This window comes from Salvelinus alpinus, chromosome 26 (genome assembly GCF_045679555.1).
Source record: "Salvelinus alpinus chromosome 26, SLU_Salpinus.1, whole genome shotgun sequence".
NCBI classification, from domain to species: domain Eukaryota; kingdom Metazoa; phylum Chordata; class Actinopteri; order Salmoniformes; family Salmonidae; genus Salvelinus; species Salvelinus alpinus.
In genome coordinates, this window is record NC_092111.1 from 31,311,518 (window position 1) to 31,330,017 (window position 18,500).

Sequence of the window (18,500 nt, forward strand, 5' to 3'; positions counted from 1 at the left end):
AAGAGAGAACAGACAATGAGATGGATGATCAGTGCGGAAGAGAGAACAGACAATGAGATGGATGATCAGTGCGGAAGAGAGAACAGACAATGAGATGAATGATCAGTGCGGAAGAGAGAACAGACAATGAGATGGATGATCAGTGCGGAAGAGAGAACAGACAATGAGATGGATGATCAGTGCGGAAGAGAGAACAGACAATGAGATGGATGATCAGTGCGGAAGAGAGAACAGACAATGAGATGGATGATCAGTGCGGAAGAGAGAACAGACAATGAGATGGATGATCAGTGCGGAAGAGAGAACAGACAATGAGATGGATGATCAGTGCGGAAGAGAGAACAGACAATGAAAATCAAATCAAATCAAATCAAATTTATTAGTCACATACACATGGTTAGCAGATGTTAATGCGAGTGTAGCGAAATGCTTGTGCTTCTAGTTCCGACAATGCAGTAATAACAACAAGTAATCTAACCTAACAATTCCGCAACTACTACCTTATACACGCAAGTGTAAAGGGATAAAGAATATGTACATAAAGATATATGAATGAGTGATGGTACAGACGGCATAGGCAAGGTGCAGTAGATGGTATAGAGTACGGTATATACCTATGAGATGAGTACTGTAGGGTATGTAAACATAAAGTGGCATAGTTTAAAGTGGCTAGTGGTCCATGTATTACATAAGATGGCAAGATGCAGTAGATGATATAGAGTACAGTATATACATATACATAAGAGATGTGTAATGTAGGGTATGTAAACATTATATTAGGTGGCATTGTTTAAAGTGGCTGGTGGTACATTTTTACATAATTTCCATCAATTCCCATTTTTAAGGTGGCTGGAGCTGAGTCAGTTTGTTGGCAGCGGCCGCTAAATGTTAGTGGTGGCTGTTTAACAGTCTGATGGCCTTGAGATAGAAGCTGTTTTTCAGTCTCTCGGTCCCTGCTTGGATGCACCTGTACTGACCTCGCCTTCTGGATGATAGCGGGGTGAACAGGTAGTGGCTTGGGTGGTTGTTGTCCTTGATGATCTTTATGGCCTTCCTGTGACATCGGGTGGTGTAGGTGTCCATCACCCCCAATGAGATGGATGATCAGTGCGGAAGAGAGAACAGACAATGAGATGGATGATCAGTGCGGAAGAGAGAACAGACAATGAGATGGATGATCAGTGCGGAAGAGAGAACAGACAATGAGATGGATGATCAGTGCGGAAGAGAGAACAGACAATGAGATGGATGATCAGTGCGGAAGAGAGAACAGACAATGAGATGGATGATCAGTGCGGAAGAGAGAACAGACAATGAGATGGATGATCAGTGCGGAAGAGAGAACAGACAATGGCTACGCGTGTCAACATCACCCCCTTTTATGTTCATGGAAAACAGGAACGCATTGTTTTTCAAGTATTGGCAAGGACCTGTTGAGTGACCTCCCTGACAAAAAAGAAAGTAAGGAAACAAGCCACTTACACAATCATATTATGATATACTCCCTCTAGTTAAAATTAGAGTATTTTTCAGGATATGCATACTGCATACATTTTTTCTTGCCAATGCGTCTGCCTCTGTTTTTTACCCCAGGTAGGATTCCATTTCACAGAGATGAGTCAGGGCGGGGTAATCGTTTTTGTGAGTAGAGGGGGTTTGGATGTACGTAAACAGTGTAATGCATTTCTTTGCCTCCCTCTGTGACTGTGTAAATCAGGTGATACACTCACTGACAGCCATCACAGTCTCTCTCTGCCTGGAAATCACTTTTCTCTCTTGTTATTCACCCTCCCCAGACTTGGCTGGCTGAGATAGATACACTCCCTCTCTATGTCTGAAAATTACTCATTCAGCACATGTAGACATCCCTACTTCTGTCTCAAAGATGTGTCAGAGATGTTTCCTCCCTCTCTCTCTCTCTCTTTCTCCCTCTCCCTCTCTCTCTCTCTCTCTCTCTCTCTCTCTCTCTCTCTCTCTCTCTCTCTCTCTCTCTCTCTCACATATACAATTATTTTTCTCTTTCTCCAATGGAAACCTCTTCAAAGTGTGAAACCCTCTGAGGTTAGTCTCTGGGGTTAAAACTTTGTAAAGAGAGCATGCTGGGAAAATAGCAGTCCTCCCAGCCAGCCATGTGCATTTTGGTGTGGTCTTGGTTGTCTGCTTGGAAGAACCCAAAGCATCCAGCCCACCAGCCGGACAGCTAGCCAGCCAGTCAGTCAGCTAGCCAGCAGTCACCTCTGGGTGGAAGGCTGTCAGTGACAATAGCAGGGACAGGGGGTTTATTGAAGGGATGGTCTTTCCTTTTACTAGCAGGGATAAAAGCTGTCGCTCCAGCCTAATCCGCCCAAATGTTTATGCTGTTAACAGTGTTCTAGACCCTCGCTAGCTGCTGAAGATGACAGTAAAGTCTAGACTTTCATAGACACCCCCAAACAAAGACATCAAGTATATCTACCTCCACATTGACTTCGTACAGAGAGACACTTTCAACCTTTGTTGACCTCTGACTCTCAGACTAAGATTTAAAGTGAATAACAATCCCGTCCATGTGGTATAGCATTAACTGTGTACGTCTTACATTTCCCAGAAACATAGTCTCATGTTTGTAAATGCATATGTTTGTGCACTGTTTACCCAGACCATGGACATGCCTAGAAAAAACCTGGTCCCGTGCCATATAAGTTGATGGTTGGTAGATACTGTTGGTTGATTTGATTATTGGAGTCTCGGTTTGGTCTGCATTGCAAAGTGATGCCATCTCTTTTTTGGGGGTAATTGTTTTGTAGTAGTCATAGCAATGCTAATCAACCATCATAAGCCTCATCCCTGGCACAATCACCACTGTGTGTGTGTGTGTGTGTGTGTGTGTGTGTGTGTGTGTGTGTGTGTGTGTGTGTGTGTGTGTGTGTGTGTGTGTGTGTGTGTGTGTGTGTGTGTGTGTGTGTGTGTGTGTGTGTGTGTGTGTGTGTGTGTGATATACCCCCTGAACACTCACATCTCCTTCTCACAAAGTCATCTGAATACCCCTGATAATCAACAGCAGTGTAAAATGCTCATAATCCGTGTCTAGAAAAATACTGAAATGCTAACAACATAAATTAATGTAAGCTGATATGCATACTGTACTTCCTCGTCTTATTTTAGGCATTTTAGACAGTATCTGTTTTCTCCCCTGCACTCGTCTGTATTACTGTCTACAGTTACTCATGAAATTACCTTCCAAATTGGTAATTGTTATGTTTCAGAAAATGTTCCTTTTCAACGTTCAATATGCTTCCAGCCGCGAGAGCTGTAAATATGTTAGCTTTTCTCCAACAGCCGATGCATGGACTCAGCAGCGCGCTTTTGTACCCCTCCACCCACTCCCTACCAACAGGCCCCTGTTCTAAAACTGTCAGCTAGCTTAGTTAATACAACAATTACTCTTGACTTTTCAACATGGCAGTTTTTTTCTACACTGTAAGGCAGGCAGAGCATGCCTACAAGCATACAGATTCCAAATGAATCCATCTTTGAATTTCATCAGTAACAAAATTAATTAGAGTAGCCAGAAAAATGTAATCATCGCTCCCCTGGAAATTGAAATAGATTAGAGATGCATGCTCAGGGGACTGCTCATTAGGACTGACCCTGCGTAATTATAGTATCCATTTGTGAAATTCATAATGGACTTGAGGCAACTTTGAACCGAGCATGAATTAAGACTAGATTGCGCCGTGGTCCCCAGGGCTCCCATGGATCAGTTGGTGTATTCTCCCTTTGTTATAGATGATGTGGGCATATTAGAGAGAAGTGTAGTACAATGGTATTAATGACACATACATTCTGTAGCCTACACATCAAGAGAGAGAGAAAGAGAGAGCGAGAGAAAGGGAAGAGAGAAAGAGAGTTAGAAAGAGAGAGAGAGAAAGAGAGCGAGAGAGAGAAAGAAAGTGAGAGAGAACGAGAGCGAGAGAGAAAGAGAGAGAGAGAGAAAGAGAGTGAGAGAGAGAGAGAGAGAGAGAGAAAGAGAGAGAGTGATAGAAAGAGCGAGAGAGAGATCGAGAGAGTGAAAAGATTGAGAAAGAGAAAGGGAGAGAGAGAGAGAGAAAGGGAGAGAGAAAGAGAAAGAAAAAGAGAGAGACAAAGAGAGAGAAAGAGAGAGAGAGCAATAGAGAATTTACCCTTCCTAATACATTGTTGGGCTTGTGCACAAATGTATATTTCTGTGCTGAAATATAGGCAATACAGTAAAAGTGAAAGGATATCCGTTCAAAACTCCCTTTGTACTTGTACACCTGTTTATAATGGCAGGGGAAATGTAAAACGTCATATTTAATGACATTAAAGTTGCCCGTCAACATTATAGCAGCCAACTCAGACTGGCACACTATACTGACATGAAGAACAGAGTTCTTTCAAAACCTTTTTTAATGTTTTTATTTTCCTACAGTCATACTCATTGGATTTAGGACATTTCACTCAGCTGAGAAGTGGCCTACTTGAATTAAGATTGACATATATTGGTCTGTCGATTGGTTTTGTCACCCAGTAAAGCCCAGTGTTATACATTGAAACTTGTATAGTTCTCCTTTTAATGATTACACTACACGTGCTGTAAAATGTGTCAAGTATGAACAAGTACAAACTACTACGTTTGTATCCGTCCTCTGCTTTTTCATTGTGGAACAGGACATTATCTGTAGACCTTTAGAGGATATCCTAACATTCACCTGTCTGTCTGTCTGTCTGTCTGTCTGTCTGTCTGTCTGTCTGTCTGTCTGTCTGTCTGTCTGTCTGTCTGTCTGTCTGTCTGTCTGTCTGTCTGTCTGTCTGTCTGTCTGTCTGTCTGTCTGTCTGTGTCTCTCTCTCTCTCTCTCTCTCTCTCTCTCTCTCTCTCTCTCTCTCTCTCTCTCTCTCTCTCTCTCTCTCTCTCTCTCTCTCTCTCTCTCTCTCTCTCTCTCTCTCTCTCTCTCTCTCTCTCTCTCTCTCTCTCTCTCTCTCTCTCTCTCTCTCTCTCTCTCTCTCTCTCTCTCTCTCTCTCTCTCTCTCTCTCTCTCTCTCTCTCCCTCTATATCTCTCTCTCTCTCTATATCTATCTATCTATCTCTCCATCAGGTTGATCTCCTTCCAGGAATTTGTGGCCTTTGAGTCGGTCCTCTGTGCTCCAGATGCGCTCTACGTGGTTGCCTTCCTGCTGTTCGACAAGACGGGCAAAGGAGCAGCCACCTACGGTACGTAACGTTCCCTCTGATTTGATTGACAGCTCTATTTCCAACCCCCAGGTTTGATTTGTAACCACTGAAGTACAAAACAATGTGGACACTTATAGCTAGGATATTCATATTGAAGTGAAGGAAGAATTCTTAAAGCTGTTCTCAAGTACATAAGCTATTTTATTTACTGAAAGTACATTTCATTGTACATTTTTCTATTTTGTTATTTTGGAAGAGGTAAAAAGACATCACTTTTACTCAACCCCAAAAATGACCTAAAAAATAATATTGTCACATATAACCATCAGAATCAATGACAGTAACCTTAGCCCCTATGAAGGTGACAGTGTAAGCACCCCTATGGAGATGACAGGATGACAGATATTGGTTTTGGAGGGGTGGAGGGGGAGAAGACATCTGTCGGAGAGAAGGGGAGTGTGATTGGGACCATTACCTAGAAGGCTCCAAGCCCAGAGGTGAGAAGAGGAGACATTTGTACGTGATTCACATTTCCCTAATTGATTTAAACAACCTTAATTTTGCCTTCTGTAGGTGTGCCAAATTAGCACATTAGGACTGATTTGAAATGCGGCGCACATATCTTGGGCACAAACAGAGAGAAAGTAAATTCCGTTCTAATTGTTGGTAGTCGGCAGGGAGTAAGATCATTGTGGTTGATTATGTATGCACATATGTAAATGTTCATATTTAAAAGGAGCAATTATACTATTTATCAGTGACGTAGTGTATCTGGTTTGGTAATTAAAAGCTCTGTTGTTTTTCTGCCTTCTGAAAGGTGTGATGAATGAATATAGCCTACGCTACCGTGGATACGCTAGGAGATGCAACAAGAAGTGGAAAATTGCATGAAAAACAATACGCTGCTGTTTATCGCTCACGTTCAGCTACCATTTCACCGAAAGCAAATAACTTGTGATTGAGATTATGGTCTTGTCAAAGTCGCTTTATTGTGATCCATTACATGATTTTATCTCTTTCTTAAGTTTTTCATTAGATGAAATGGCCTTCTCCATCTCAACCAAAATAACAAGTCACTCCTTTATAACGTATTGAAAGCATGAATTGCTGTGGCTTAGCTGCATTAAAGACAGTTTGTTTTTCCACCTCATAAATGGGTTTTTGTTGTAAATTTTTATTACATTTTTGTACGTTGTTTTCTTGTTTGTTAATAACCTGTGTAATTCCTATTAAGTGATCGCGGAAAAACAGATATTTTTACATGAAGGGATGAATGCACTGTTAATTTTAAGTGTTTTATAAAAAAGTAAATCCATAATTTCGTGGAATAGACTTAATTAAACTGTGACATGCAACACACATTAAAACGGGATTGTACTTCAGCCAAAGAGACCAAAAAAGAGAAGAATAAAAGGTTGCCTGAGTGTTGACAGGTCCATAAAGGCTGATAATATAAACGGTAGGTCTGGAATAGGGAATGGCACTGCAGTGTTACACTGCCCAGTAAATGCAGCATTTTTATTGCCTCATTAAAGTGTAAAACCTGCTGGAGCTGTCTTGTTCCGAAAGGTATGGCCTGATCTGGCTGGGGAAAAAATCTCACTCCTATTTCTCTGGTCTGCGTCCCAAATGACATAACTATTCCCTAAATCGTGCACTACTATCGATCAAAAGTATTTATGGAATAGGGTGCAATTTGGTACGGATCCCCTCTCATTTCTCTTTAAGTTATTCATTCACTGATACATGCTAGAAGGTATGAAACACGTTTTTTGTTTAGTGGTGTAATAAAAAATAGGCTTCTTTCTGACTATCTGTTGTTTTGGTTACTCTGATGAGGCTGTAATCATTTGGGCTGGTGTTCAATGTCTCCCACCTACATTACCTCTACTGAATGAGACTCTTACAGAATTAGAAAAGCGTATAATCACATAGCTTTGCATATTTTATAGCTACGGTAGCCCTACAGTACTGTCTAATGGTTCCGTCAGATGTCAATCCATCATCGTTGTTTAGACCTATGGTTTTATAGACCTATGGTTTTAGGGACCTGTAACTTTCGGAATTATCAACACATACTTTTCTAATATGAAATCTATAAAAAAGAAACTGGTCAATGATGATAATTTCCACGATTTGATAGAAAATAATAGCACATTTCTTCCTGACATAATACACAACATTGTCTCCCATGTCTGCAAGTAACCGAGTCTTGTGAAGCAATGCTACTGCTAACCAGCCATCTACAATAGTCTGTTTGTCAACAGGGTCAGAATAAAAAGGGGACTGATTTCATTAAAGGTGCTCGTCTTGTCTGGTCTCTCCTCAGAGGACGTGAAGCAGGTCTTCAGCCAGACCACCAACCATCAGCACATCCCCTTTAACTGGGATTCTGAGTTCATGCGGCTGCACTTTGGCATGGAGAGGACCAAGCACCTCAGCTATGGAGAGTTCACCCAGTTCCTCCTGGTGGGTTGATATTCTCTATATCACCTTGCACTCACATAGTGACTCTCTCTCTCTCTCTCTCTCTCTCTCTCTCTCTCTCTCTCTCTCTCTCTCTCTCTCTCTCTCTCTCTCTCTCTCTCTCTCTCTCTCTCTCTCTCTCTCTCTCTCTCTCTCTCTCTCTCTCCTGTCTGAGTAAATGTCTTGCTCTTTTTTGTCCATATCAATGTGTCTTTCTGTCAGTTAGTTTGTCCTTTACCTCCTCTCTCCCTTTGTGTCTGACTCTGTCTATCTGTGGAGTTCTTTTCATTTTGCCTTCAGACCCTGTATACCCATTAATGAAACCCCATCAGTCTGTGTTAGATCTTTACTCTTACCTGCTTGTCTGTATTCACACTGTGTGTGATGCCCATGGTGTGTGTGTGTGTGTGTCTGTATTCACACTGTGTGTGATGACCATGGTGTGTGTGTGTGTCTGTATTCACACTGTGTGTGATGACCATGGTGTGTGTGTGTCTGTATTCAGACTGTGTGATGACCATGGTGTGTGTGTGTCTGTATTCACACTGTGTGTGATGCACATGGTGTGTGTGTATCTGTATTCACACTGTGTATGATGACCATGGTGTGTGTGTGTCTGTATTCACACTGTGTGTGATGACCATGGTGTGTGTGTGTGTGTGTGTCTGTATTCAGACTGTGTGTTAAAAGCTGTGGTGTGTGTCTGTATTCAGTGTACTATTTGATGCCCATCCAGCCTCGGCCTGACACACACATACTTGGGTTCCTCTACTTGGTCCTGTTTCCTCAACACAGCTCGCCATATTGTCCTGATTCCACTTGGTCCTGTTTCCCCAACACAGCTCATCATATTGTCCTGATTCTACTTGGTCCTGTTTCCCCAACACAGCTCGCCATATTGTCCTGATTCTACTTGGTCCTGTTTCCCCAACACAGCTCATCATATTGTCCTGATTCTACTTGGTCCTGTTTCCCCAACACAGCTCGCCATATTGTCCTGATTCCACTTGGTCCTGTTTCCCCAACACAGCTCGCCATATTGTCCTGATTCCACTTGGTCCTGTTTCCCCAACACAGCTCATCATATTGTCCTGATTCTACTTGGTCCTGTTTCCCCAACACAGCTCCTAATATTGTCCTGATTCTACTTGGTCCTGTTTCCCCAACACAGCTCATCATATTGTCCTGATTCTACTTGGTCCTGTTTCCCCAACACAGCTCCTAATATTGTCCTGATTCCACTTGGTCCTGTTTCCCCAACACAGCTCATCATATTGTCCTGATTCTACTTGGTCCTGTTTCCCCAACACAGCTCATCATATTGTCCTGATTCTACTTGGTCCTGTTTCCCCAACACAGCTCGCCATATTGTCCTGATTCCACTTGGTCCTGTTTCCCCAACACAGCTCATCATATTGTCCTGATTCTACTTGGTCCTGTTTCCCCAACACAGCTCCTAATATTGTCCTGATTCTACTTGGTCCTGTTTCCCCAACACAGCTCATCATATTGTCCTGATTCTACTTGGTCCTGTTTCCCCAACACAGCTCATCATATTGTCCTGATTCTACTTGGTCCTGTTTCCCCAACACAGCTCCTAATATTGTCCTGATTCTACTTGGTCCTGTTTCCCCAACACAGCTCATCATATTGTCCTGAATGTACTTGGTCCTGTTTCCCCAACACAGCTCATCATATTGTCCTGATTGTACTTGGTCCTGTTTCCCCAACACAGCTCGCCATATTGTCCTGATTCTACTTGGTCCTGTTTCCCCAACACAGCTCATCATATTGTCCTGATTGTACTTGGTCCTGTTTCCCCAACACAGCTCATCATATTGTCCTGATTCTACTTGGTCCTGTTTCCCCAACACAGCTCGCCATATTGTCCTGATTCTACTTGGTCCTGTTTCCCCAACACAGCTCATCATATTGTCCTGATTGTACTTGGTCCTGTTTCCCCAACACAGCTCATCATATTGTCCTGATTCTACTTGGTCCTGTTTCCCCAACACAGCTCGCCATATTGTCCTGATTCTACTTGGTCCTGTTTCCCCAACACAGCTCGCCATATTGTCCTGATTCCACTTGGTCCTGTTTCCCCAACACAGCTCGCCATATTGTCCTGATTGTACTTGGTCCTGTTTCCCCAACACAGCTCATCATATTGTCCTGAATCTACTTGGTCCTGTTTCCCCAACACAGCTCATCATATTGTCCTGATTCCACTTGGTCCTGTTTCCCCAAAACAGCTCGCCATATTGTCCTGATTGTACTTGGTCCTGTTTCCCCAACACAGCTCATCATATTGTCCTGATTCTACTTGGTCCTGTTTCCCCAACACAGCTCATCATATTGTCCTGATTCTACTTGGTCCTGTTTCCCCAACACAGCTCGCCATATTGTCCTGATTCTACTTGGTCCTGTTTCCCCAACACAGCTCGCCATATTGTCCTGATTCTACTTGGTCCTGTTTCCCCAACACAGCTCGCCATATTGTCCTGATTCTACTTGGTCCTGTTTCCCCAACACAGCTCATCATATTGTCCTGATTCTACTTGGTCCTGTTTCCCCAACACAGCTCGCCATATTGTCCTGATTCTACTTGGTCCTGTTTCCCCAACACAGCTCGCCATATTGTCCTGATTCTACTTGGTCCTGTTTCCCCAACACAGCTCATCATATTGTCCTGATTGTACTTGGTCCTGTTTCCCCAACACAGCTCGCCATATTGTCCTGATTAGGCATGAATGAAACACTGAGGTTATACTTTAGACCACGCTGGCATTTGTTTTCCATTACAGTTAAGTGACGTAACCACCAATATAAACCCACTCCACCTATACACCCTTCTATCGAAAACAGGTAGACCTGTTCTCTTCCATAAAGAATAGTATCAGCCGTGCTGTTGCTGCCGCATTCCTTTTGTATTTGTGGTGTGCTAGCCATTTTCCAATATGATGTCTAGACGTGAAATCAGGGGAGAGGGAGACTGGAGGAGAGGGAGAGTGGGGGAGAGGGAGAGTGGAGGAGAGGGCCTTGCCAAGTTTGCATCTACACTCACTATATCTGAATGAGCTTTCTATGTTACACTTAACTTGGACCAGATGGGTTACACTGTGAAGAACACACTGATATTGTGTGTGCGTGCGTGCGTGCGTGTGTGCGGCGTGTGTGCGTGCGTGTGTGCGGCGTGCGTGCGTGCGTGTGTGCGTGCATGTGTGTGTTGCAGCCAGTTACATTAGGGAAATATTTTGCATTCAGGGCTTTCACAGTTCGACTCCAGTGGTTTCCAATACTTCATACCAGGAGTACAGCAGTAATGCTCATAGCTCAACTATGAAATACACATTTCCTATTTCACTCACTTCATTTAGTCAGTTTGCCCCAATTTCATAGCTATTGATTCATGTCATAATAACTGAGTCAGAAAAGTCATTTTTTCTGTGGTTCTTATTTAATTCAGGGGCTGTGATTTAAGTGTTTTCCCAGTAGTAGAAGAGAAAATGGTTGTTATAAATCCACTTAGACCTGAGTGAAGACCTTTACTGTTATTTTAAGTTATTCAGTTATTTTAATTAACTACTATTTGAAAATACTATAATTTCTATTCACCCTTGTAATGTGAATGATAATACAGATTTAAGCTGTGTATCTCACAGTTAAGCGCAGTAAATTTGTAATAATACATATTTTTATTATACAACAAATATACTGTATGTACATTCAGGGGCCAGTTTATTAGGTACACCTATCTAGTACTGGTTCGAACCCCCCTTTGCCTCCAGAACAGCTTGATTTCTTCGGGCATGGAAACGTTGCTCAATTGGTATCAAAGGACCTAACCTGTGCCAGGAAAACATTCCCCACACTCAGTCAACTTACCTGGTTAAATAAGGGTTAATTAAAAATTACACCACCGGCACCAGTATGTACTGTTGACACCTGGCAGGATTACGCCAAATCCTGATTCAACAGGAACTGGGATGCATCGGACCAGGCGATCACGTGCCCACTGGGGCCGCTTCTTCTTGTCTTTAGAGTGGTACCTGGTGTGGTCGTCTGCTGCAATAGCCCATCTGTAACAAGGACTGAGGAGTTGTGCATTGCGAGATGCCGTTCGGCACACAACTGTAGCTTGCATGATTTTTGTCATTTTTGTTTGACCTCTCATCGACAAGCTGTTTTTGCCCACAGGACTGTGTTTTTTTGTTTGTCGCACCATTCTCTGTAATCCCTAGACACTGTTGTGTGTGAAAAGCCCAGAAGGCCGTCCGTTTCTGAGATACTGGAACCGGCGCGCCTGGCACCAGCGATCATACCACTGCACCACGCTCAAAGTTGCTTAGGTCACTCGTTTTGCCCATTTTAACATTCAAGCGAACAGTAACTGAATGCCTCGATGCCTGTCTGCCTGCTTTATAGAGCAAGCCACGGCCACGTGACTCATTGTCTGTAGGAGCAAACCATTTTCGTGAATGGGGTGGTGTACCTAATAAACTGTGTACTGTATATACTGAGGTTTATTTTCAGTGGTTTCCTCAATGGGGTTACTCATCCTTATACATTGTGTTTACTTGCATAATCATCCATAATGATGACGAGCCAGATGCACACAAAATGGGATTATCCCGGTAAAAAGTTTGCTCTGCAAATTTCTCGCCAATTACTGTCTCGATGGATGCCAGAGATTCTCCAAAATTACATGATTTGCATTTCAAATGGCACCCTATTCCCTATATAGTGCAGTACTTTTGTCCAGGGCCCATAGGGTACTGGTCAAAAGTAGTGAACTATGTAGGGTATAGAGTGCGATTTGGGATGCAACCATTATTTTTTTTCCCACTAGCAGGGTTTTTTCAGGATCAGAAAGGAGTTTAGGTGGTGGACTTGGCAGGGGCAATGGGCACAGTCGGCCAGTCAGCCGAATTTTAGAGGCCCCATCTTGGCTGTGTAGAGAAATTTGTAAATTTTTAAGCTTAGAGAAATTATTGCTGTTTTGAAGCTAATTTCCTGCAATTCTACACATTTTTACATGGAGGTGAGAGAAAATGTTTCTATTTTAAAGCTAATTTCATGCAATTCTACATGTTCTGCCATGGAGCTGAGAGAACATTTAACAGTATTAAAGCACATTTTTTCAATTCTACACGTTGCCATGGCTAATGCTGTGTTCCTATGCTCAAACAATAATACAATCAATACTGCTAAATTCATTGTTTTGGGAATTTTGGCACCAATATACAGTATAGGTCTGTGGCTGGCACACTGAACATGGATGGAGGGCATTAATGTGACCTTGTTAAGATATGTCTGAGCTTTTGAAAGCTACAGTCTATGATCTGGGGTTGTGTTTTCAATGGTAATTTCAATGCTTGATATTCACCAATTTAGCTGGGAAAAGAACAGAATCCCAGACTGTAGCTTTAAGGGTCAGTAATGACTTTAATCTGGTGTGTGTTGATCGGAACCACTGGGAACAGTTAGAGGGAATCTGTACAGTATTTCTCCTGCAGGTATTCCATTGTTTAAAGACCTTAAACAGCAGGAAAGACGCCAAGGCCTCGTATTGAAACCCAAAACAGAAGTGGCTCGTCAAATGTTTTTTATTCCGTCCAGTCCAGGGACAATTAAAGTGTAAATGCTGTGGCGGTCTGTGTATTGGTCGTCAGAGGCTAAACTCTCCTCCTGAAATGAAAACCATGTCTCTAAAACACTCACAGTTACAATAAAACTGTAAACTGACTAGATTCTGGGCCGCAATTGTTCTGTTGTTCCATGTGGTTGTGGCAGTCCAGGCAGCTCCTAACTCTGCTCAGTGTTGTCCAGCCTATATAGCTCAGGGATATTTTTCCCTTTACACACACGCTTTTATTTTCTCTTTTTGTCTTCCTTTCTCTCTTGTTTTGACTATACTGCTCGTGACTCTCAGTTATTTTTTCATTCGCTGTTTTATCTGTGGTAGTTTCTTTCCACCCTCACATGTTTATTGGTTTGGACCTATTCATCGCAAGGTTCAAAAACCAACTGAAAAGAGTCTTGGAAATGTCCCATTCCCAAATGATTTGTTTATTTGCGATATGTTCCTTTGTATGGTTTCCATTTTGGACCTCCTCAGTACATTTTACTATAACCTCCCCTAATGATGACTCTCCTAACTGATCGTTATATGGCAGTAGGCCGCTGACGAGCTCCTATGCAGAATCATAAGTGTTTGTTCCTGACACCCTGCTCTCACAGAAACCTGGTTTGCAGATCACACCTCTTTTGGGAGAAATGTCTCTACTTATTCTCCCCTTTGTATTCAGCTTTATGTAGGTGTCAATCTCCTGAAACTGTTTTCTGGAGTTATTGAGCGTAGCCTGGGGCCTGTTATGTTATCAAAAATGTTAGTCACTCAGACTTAGACACAGGAGTTCTTATGACAAGGAATGGTAGGGAGGAAGTAGAGTTTTTATAGTCAAAATCCATATCAAAATAATATTCAATAACATCTCTAATTTACTCAAAGTCAGTAAGTAGCCTATTGGTATTCAAGTTTTACAGTTGTTTGAATTGTGGTATTTTCAGTATGAGCCCAGAGGAAGCGGTATTGTTTACAGGGTGTCTCACCAGACGTGTGGTCACAGGTACAGTAGTGATAATGGCTTTTAATTTCAAAGCCCCACTGGAGTCTTCCCATGAGCCTGTCTGTTGTCTCTACGGTCCACAGAGGAGGAAGCTGCTGTGCTGTGTGTGTGTGAGCAGTTAGGTGATTAGCCAGTCTGCATGTGTATCCCCTGGAGTGCCTTAATGGGGGATTTGGACTGGTGAGAGAAACACAAGCGACGCCCCACTGCAGCAACGTGAGGAGAAGGAGAGGACAGAGGAGAGGAGAGAGGAGAAGGAGAGGACAGAGGAGAGGAGAGAGGAGAGAGGAGGAGGAGGAGAGGAGAAAGGATAGGAGAGGGGAGGAGGAGAGAGCAAATTACTGCAGCTCCGCCAAATGCTGGTTCCCTGTAACTGAGAGGGAAAATGGCGTCAGGGGGCTCATCAACGGCAATCCTGCTTCTCCGAGAAGTGTGTGTGTGTGTGTGTGTGTGTGTGTGTGTGTGTGTGTGTGTGTGTGTGTGTGTGTGTGTGTGTGTGTGTGTGTGTGTGTGTGTGTGTGTGTGTGTGTGTGTGTGTGTGTGTGTGTGTGTGTGTGTGTGTGTGTGTGTGTGTGTGTGTGTGTGTGTTTGTAGGTACACCCTCATCTGAAGTCATTAAAATGTTATAAGAGGACAACATTTTGCACAACATGTCTAAATCATGTCACAGAAATATGTTACCGGGTTTAACCGAACAGGACGATGTCTCTGTTTGTGTCCGTGTGTTTGTTGCTCTATGTCTCTGAACATAGGAATGTCTGTATGATTTAAAAGGTATCTATGTGATTTAAAAGGTATCTATGTGATTTAAAAGGTATCTATGTGATTTAAAGGGTATCTATGTGATTTAAAAGGTATCTATGTGATTTAAAAGGTATCTATGTGATTTTAAAGGGTATCTATGTGATTTAAAGGGTATCTATGTGATTTTAAGGGTATCTTAGAAAAAAGGTGCCATCTAGAACCTAAAAGGGTTCTTCATCTGTTCCCATAGGAAAAAGGTGCCATCTAGAACCTAAAAGGGTTCTTCATCTGTCCCCATAGGAGAACCCTTTGAAGAAACCTTGTTGGTTCAAAGTAAAGTAGAACCCTTTTGGTTCCAAGTAAAACCGTTTTGGGCTCCATGTAGAACCATTTCCACAGAAGGTTCTACATGGAACCCAAAATGGTTCTATCTGGAACTGAAAAGGGTTTTACTTGGAACCAAGGGTTCAAGGGTTAGGGTTACAATTATGTTAATAGTTAGGGTCAGGATTAAGATTAGGTTTTTGGGTAAGGGTAAGAGTACGGGTTAGGGTTTAGGGAAAATAGGATTTTGAATGGGACTGAATTGTGTGTCCCCACAAGGTTAGCTGTATAAGACTGTGTGTGCGTGCGTGCGTGTGTATCTGTCTACTTGTGTTGTTAATCTGTGTGTGTGTTCCTCTGTCTCCTCCCCAGGAGATGCAGCTGGAACATGCGCGGCAGGCCTTTGTTCAGAGGGACAAGGCCCACAGCGGCTCCATCTCCGCCCTGGACTTCAGGGACATCATGGTCACCATCCGGCCCCACATGCTCACACCCTTTGTGGAGGAGAGCCTGGTGGCGGTGGGTCTGGCTCTCTGGTTCTCCTCCCTCTCTCCCTCTATCCCTCATCCTTCTCGCTCTCTTCCTCTATAATTCTCCCTTTCCTTCCCCTAACGTGTCATTAAAGCCTTTTACTGCAGTGGGCTAAATCAGGGTCACACAGTCTTTCTCCGTAGTCTTAAACAAATCTACTTAAAACAAAAGTATCCACCTCACACACATGGTTATGGGCTTAAAAAAGAAGACACCTGTACCATGTCAGATATAGAGTTGAAATGTATTCCAGTCTGCATCCCAATATGACACTTTATAAATGTCACAGAAGACTGAACTATAACAAAACTGTTTGAGATAGAAACACCGGATTTTCAACATAAAAAAAAAGAAAAGTTTATTAATGATGTAATTATGAAAAATATGAATAACATTCCACTCATGAGGCCACTAGGTCATTTGACTGCAGGAAGGGCTCCCTCAAACCTCTCTGGCATCAAACCATGCGGTTAAATGTCTCTCCCTTTACACGCGCGCACCACGCACACACACACAGCTGTTTTGCTGTCCTCTCTTTTTCTCTCTCTGTGTGTGATAGAAAAAATGAACACAAGTATGGTATGTTTGTGTGAGTGAGTATGTACAGTATGTCTCATGTCACATGTTTGTTTGTGTCTTTGTCTGTTTTCCTCGTGTGTGTGTGTGTGTGTGTGTCTTTAGAATGTGTGTGTGTCTTTAGAATGTGTGTGTGTCTCCCTCCACGTCTAGCCCATTATATAAACACCTTGTGAACTCTGTCATTTCTCCCACATTGTTTACCTCATAAACCAGCCATCTCAGGGTCCATGTTAGTAAACACACACTCACTGCCATTACAGCAGACACATTTAAGACAAGGCTGTGTGTGGAACCAAGCCTACACACATTTACACACACTCTCCCTCTAATCTCTCTCACACTGAAAAATGATAAATAGAATGCTCAGTTTTCCCAAATATTTTATTTTCTCTCCCGTTGTGTCCCTGTATATGGCTAGGGTGTAGAGTTCGTGGCCAGGGCACAGTAATATGATGTTTCAGTGAACAGCAGAGGCTGCTTGGTTTTTGGATGTTAGATACATTTATATTTTTGTCAGGAGAGGAGAAGCTTCAACCCCTTCTGCAGATGGCTTCTCTCCCTCACTGCTAGCTGTGTTGGGCACACTGCTGTGTCTGTAAAGCAAACAGCGCCATCTAGTGAAACGGATGGTTTCCAGTGTTTTCTCCCCACCCCCACAATCTAGAACAGTACAAGATGAATATCCGCAATATTTCACCCATGCTACTTTATGTACTTTAAACAGACTTAAATGGAGAGACATAATTCCTGTGACAGTGAAAGAGTTGTGTTGGGAGGACAGTGTGCAGTGAAAGAGTTGTGTTGGGAGGACAGTGTGCAGTGAAAGAGTTGTGTTGGGAGGACAGTGTGCAGTGAAAGAGTTGTGTTGGGAGGACAGTGTGCAGTGAAAGAGTTGTATTGGGAGGACAGTGTGCAGTGAAAGAGTTGTGTTGGGAGGACAGTGTGCAGTGAAAGAGTTGTGTTGGGAGGACAGTGTGCAGTGAAAGAGTTGTGTTGGGAGGACAGTGTGCAGTGAAAGAGTTGTGTTGGGAGGACAGTGTGCAGTGAAAGAGTTGTGTTGGGAGGGCAGTGTGCAGTGAAAGAGTTGTGTTGGGAGGACAGTGTGCAGTGAAAGAGTTGTGTTGGGAGGACAGTGTGCAGTGAAAGAGCTGTGTTGGGAGGACAGTGTGCAGTTCATACACTTTGAGTCTCTATTTTAAGCATTAACTCTATTAACTATTTTCTCTCCATCCCTCCATCCCAACATCCCACCATCCCATCCATCCCACCATCCCTCCATCCCACCATCCCTCCATCCCTCCATCCCACCATCCCTCCATCCCACCATTCCTCCATCCCACCATACCTCCATTCCCACCATCCCTCCATCCCTCCATCCTACCATCCCTCCATCTCTCCATCCCACCATTCCTCCATCCCACCATCCCTCCATCCCACCATTCCTCCATCCCACCATCCCACCATTCCTCCATCTCACCATCCATCCATCCCAACATCCCTCCATCCCACCATCCCTCCATTCCCACCATCCCTCCATCCCACCATCCCTCCACCCCACCATCCCTCCATCCCACCATCCCTCCATCCCACCATACCTCCATCCCTCCATCCCACCATACCTCCATCCCTCCATCCCACCATCCCTCCATCCCACCATTCCTCCATCCCACCATCCCTCCATCCCACCATCCCACCATTCCTCCATCCCACCATCCCTGCATACCTCCATCCCACCATCCCTCCATCCCACCATCCCTCCATACCACCATCCCACCATCCTCTCCCACCATCCCTCCATCCCACCATCCCACCATCCCTCCATCCCTCCATCCCTCCATTGAATGGGAATGTCACTTTGTGTGTTTCGGTGACTCTCTTCTCTCTCTCTCTCTCTCTCTCTCTCTCTCTCTCTCTCTCTCTCTCTCTCTCTCTCTCTCTCTCTCTCTCTCTCTCTCTCTCTCTCTCTCTCTCTCTCTCTCTCTCTCTCTCTCTCCCCTCCTCTCTCTCTCTCTCTCTCTCTCTCTCTCTCTCCCCTCCCCTCCTCTCTCTCTCT

The 18,500-nt window shown here is 43.5% G+C and overlaps 1 protein-coding gene across 1 annotated transcript in view; it reads left to right on the forward strand.

Moving 5' to 3' along the window:
* The window catches only part of LOC139555160 (electrogenic aspartate/glutamate antiporter SLC25A13, mitochondrial), a 79,115-nt gene that overhangs the window by 13,020 nt on the left and 47,595 nt on the right, over positions 1-18,500 (forward strand). Inside the window, exons 4-6 of the mRNA XM_071368728.1 lie at positions 5,098-5,213; positions 7,504-7,643; positions 15,710-15,856. Coding sequence (XP_071224829.1) covers positions 5,098-5,213; positions 7,504-7,643; positions 15,710-15,856 — 403 coding nt within the window. The remainder of the gene's footprint in view (positions 1-5,097; positions 5,214-7,503; positions 7,644-15,709; positions 15,857-18,500) is intronic.